This window comes from Tupaia chinensis, unplaced genomic scaffold (assembly GCF_000334495.1).
Source record: "Tupaia chinensis unplaced genomic scaffold, TupChi_1.0 Scaffold000355_1, whole genome shotgun sequence".
NCBI classification, from domain to species: domain Eukaryota; kingdom Metazoa; phylum Chordata; class Mammalia; order Scandentia; family Tupaiidae; genus Tupaia; species Tupaia belangeri.
The window spans coordinates 11,079,535-11,082,540 of NW_006159850.1; the positions used below are offsets into that span (position 1 = coordinate 11,079,535).

The 3,006-nt window shown below is 47.1% G+C and overlaps 1 protein-coding gene across 3 annotated transcripts; it reads right to left on the bottom strand.

Moving 5' to 3' along the window:
- Positions 1 to 235: 235 nt before the first annotated feature.
- Positions 236 to 2,581, bottom strand: LOC102496117 (metalloproteinase inhibitor 1-like). 3 transcript variants are annotated; one of them, XM_006152610.2, is made up of 6 exons: positions 2,451 to 2,581; positions 2,142 to 2,284; positions 1,924 to 1,997; positions 1,662 to 1,776; positions 1,316 to 1,437; positions 236 to 1,005 (listed from the first exon to the last, which is right to left on the bottom strand). In XM_006152610.2, exons 2-6 carry the CDS (start codon positions 2,254 to 2,256, stop codon positions 754 to 756), a joined length of 678 nt encoding a protein of 225 aa, XP_006152672.1. In that variant the 5' UTR covers positions 2,257 to 2,284; positions 2,451 to 2,581; the 3' UTR covers positions 236 to 753. The 3 variants fall into 3 exon arrangements, with proteins under 3 accessions (XP_006152672.1, XP_014444878.1, XP_014444877.1); XM_014589392.1 differs by having other exon boundaries at positions 2,523 to 2,537; XM_014589391.1 differs by having other exon boundaries at positions 563 to 1,005; positions 2,142 to 2,263; positions 2,451 to 2,578.
- Between the last annotated feature and the right edge of the window lie 425 nt (positions 2,582 to 3,006).

A 3,006-nucleotide genomic window follows, 5' to 3' on the forward strand; every position in this document is an offset into this window, starting at 1 on the left:
ATCAGTATTCACCTTTGCATTTGCCTCTTGTGTCTTCAAGACTTGAAAATATTTCCCTTTGTGTTCTCATAACAGCTAGAATCACCTCCCAGGGGGGATGGCCATGCCACAATCCCTTCTCCTCCATTTCCCTCGCAAGATCTTGGGCATGGATGCACACACCCCCAGAATGAGTTTAAGCCACTGGATCTGGGTCTTGAACTGTGGTCGAATACACTGGAGTCCAGTGACATAACCATTATGCCACTACTGGTCCCAAATGTTGTTCTTTATTCTTAAACCTTTACTTTTCCCGGGAATGATGTTTATATTTGTAGAGAAGTCCTGATTCTGTAGTGACAAGGAACAGTCTTTTTCTTCTACCCAGTGCTCTTTCATTTAGCAAATCATCTGAGGAAGATTCATGGCATGTCAAGTGGAGTCTGCCTCTAATTTCTCGGGTTTTATCCCTTTTCTCTGTGCCTAGGATTTTGCTTTTGGTAGGACAAGATGAGAGGAACTTTTAAATGAGAAGAATGAATGTCAAAATGCATTTGGTGAATGCACGAGCGAGGAAAACATGAGTGAAGAATTCAGGTTGAGGAGATCTATTGCCAGAGTGGAGTTTGTCCCTGTGTTTTATTTTGTCAATTTCGCTGATGCATACACTTGCAGAAAGTACACAACGTTCCAGAGTAAAGCTCAATGATTGTTAATGAAACTAACCCAGTTGGCTCACACTACCCAGATCAAGAAGAGACTATTAAAAACCTATTATTTACTTGTAGGGGAGGAGAGGTGTGAGATTGAGGCCTTAGGTGAGGGGTGGAGTGAGGTTGGGGTCGCCAGGGCAGTGAGGAGTGGGATGGGAGCCCATTCACACCGACCAGAGTGAGAAAGGGTACACATTGAACTCATGGACAAGTTCCCTTGCCAAATGTTGTATTCACAGTCTCTTTGTTTCCACACACACTCGCTGCTATCGGGCTGAGGACAGGTGCGCCAGCAGAGAAGGCAGGGTTTAATCTAGAGGCGGGGAGGGAGACGGAGCTTGTCAGCATTCCCTTCTTACCTCCTGTTGACATACCTCCCCTAAAGAGATAAGGACAATGGGGTCTAGGTCTTGGTTCATGCTAGAGGGTACAGTGAAAGGGGGCAAGAAACAGGAAGTCCAGGGCGTAAGAAGAAGGTGGGGGCCCAGGAGTCTGTCAGAAGGTAGAAAAAACCCAGAAGGATTAGCTAGGATGAGGGAAAAGGAGCAAAGAGTAATGTCTATTTTTCTGGAAAAAAAAACCCAAAAAACAAAAACCAAAAAACCATGTTGAAAGCCACTCACTTGACAGGAACACGCTTTACTGTATAATGACTCGAAACCTAATCGCTGCTGTCTGCTGAGCCGATACCACAAATAGACCAGGTGACATCGTGTGAAACGAACTTTCTTCCCTGTCATATAACCTGTAGCAAACAGAGACCATGGTCTGACAGGACCCAGGAAGGACAGGCGACGGCACAGAGGTCATCAGCCCCAGAGGGTCTGCAGATGCGAAAGCTGGTAGAGTCAGCCATGATTGGCCAGTCTGACATTTCTCTAGAAGGAACTCCTCAGAGCCTGGAGAAGTGAGTGGAGTGACCCTTTCAGAGGAGCAAGACTGAGGGGCTGTGTAGACAGGGCCACTCACCTGCTATAAGCAGGTGCGACTGCTGAGCCGTTCTCATCATGTAACCACACTCCTCTATGTCGCGAGGCGAGTAGATCTTGTGGATTTCGGTAACTCCCTTGGGAGCCTTAAGTATCTGTGATGAGGAGGGGAAGGGGGCTAGAATAATAGGTTTTCAAAGAAGCTTCTGGACTCCAGAAACCAACTTTCTTATCAAAAGCAGATTGGAGAAATTTGTTCCTTTTGAGGAGAGGGCCCTAGAGGCAGGAGTGATCAGACTTACCTTAGTGACATTGACTGTAAAAATTCGTCTAGTCTTGGTCTTATTTTCTAATTTCAGTATATCAGCAAGTAAGACTGAGAGGAGGAAGAAATGGATCAGGGGCCATCGGTTCATGGATGTAAGATTCTCCCACCCTGCAATTCCCACCTGTGCATTACCATCCTCCTTGGTGGGACTCCTCCTGGAGGGAGACTTGCCCAGTGCCTCTGTGGACTCACCAATGTCTGACTTGCAGAAAAATGTCTGGGGATGCTGGAGTTTACATCTGCAAGCATGGCAGGGTGCTGACAGAGCCAGGAGCAAAGGAAGGACCAGTAGCCATGAGGGCTCCATGTGGGTGCTGGGAAACGTGAGGTGTACACTGAAACAAAAACTTGTCTCTGCCCATCCCTAGACAGGAACCAGGCGGAATGAGGAACCCTCCACCTCCTGAATGTCTAGGAAGCTGAGAGGGATGGGTCCTACAGCTCCCAGGGTCTCATGGACCAGATGCACTATGCCTGTAGCCCACATTTGGAATACCTCACCTCTGTTGGTCTGAGTCAAGACGTGCCACAGCTTCTGCAGAATACCCAGCACCGTGGGGGATAAATAGTCACCTGTGTGTCCTTTCCAACCCTGAGGCATATCCATCTGGGAGGTACAGTCTGACTCCTGGGTGTACTAGTCACTGGAAGTGTCCTCTCATCTGAATTCCCTTTTTATCCTTCAGGCATATCAACCAGGTGAGTATGATTTGATTGCTGGGTGCACTTGTCACTTGGACTCTTTCTTCTGTGTCTATACAAAGTGCCACCAACCCCAGCCATTCACAGACCGTATTATAGGTCGCACTGTATTTCCCTAATCTTGCCCCATTCACAGGTTGAACTCCTACTTCCAGTGCATCTCAGAATGTGACTGAATTTGGAGACTGGATCTTTAAAGAGGTAGTTATGGTAAAATGAAATTGGTAGGGTGTTTCTTTTGGCTCTTTGTGAGGTTCTTCATTTGGATTCTATCTACGGACAAATGCAGTCACATTGCTTGTGAATTACGTGGTCTGTGTGGAAAGCCGGAAGAGCACTATGATTTAGCCTACCT

What these genes read in the sequence shown, in the direction of transcription:
- LOC102496117 (XM_006152610.2), bottom strand. Translation starts at nt 2,256, where the DNA reads ATGGAGCCCTCATGGCTACTGGTCCTTCCTTTGCTCCTGGCTCTGTCA. An exon ending in TTTCTGCAAGTCAGACATTG is followed by an intron (nt 1,998 to 2,141) that starts GTGAGTCCACAG and finishes TCCTCCTCTCAG; the next exon opens with TCTTACTTGCTGATATACTG. An exon ending in GTAAAGCGTGTTCCTGTCAA is followed by an intron (nt 1,006 to 1,315) that starts GTGAGTGGCTTT and finishes CCCCGCCTCTAG; the next exon opens with ATTAAACCCTGCCTTCTCTG.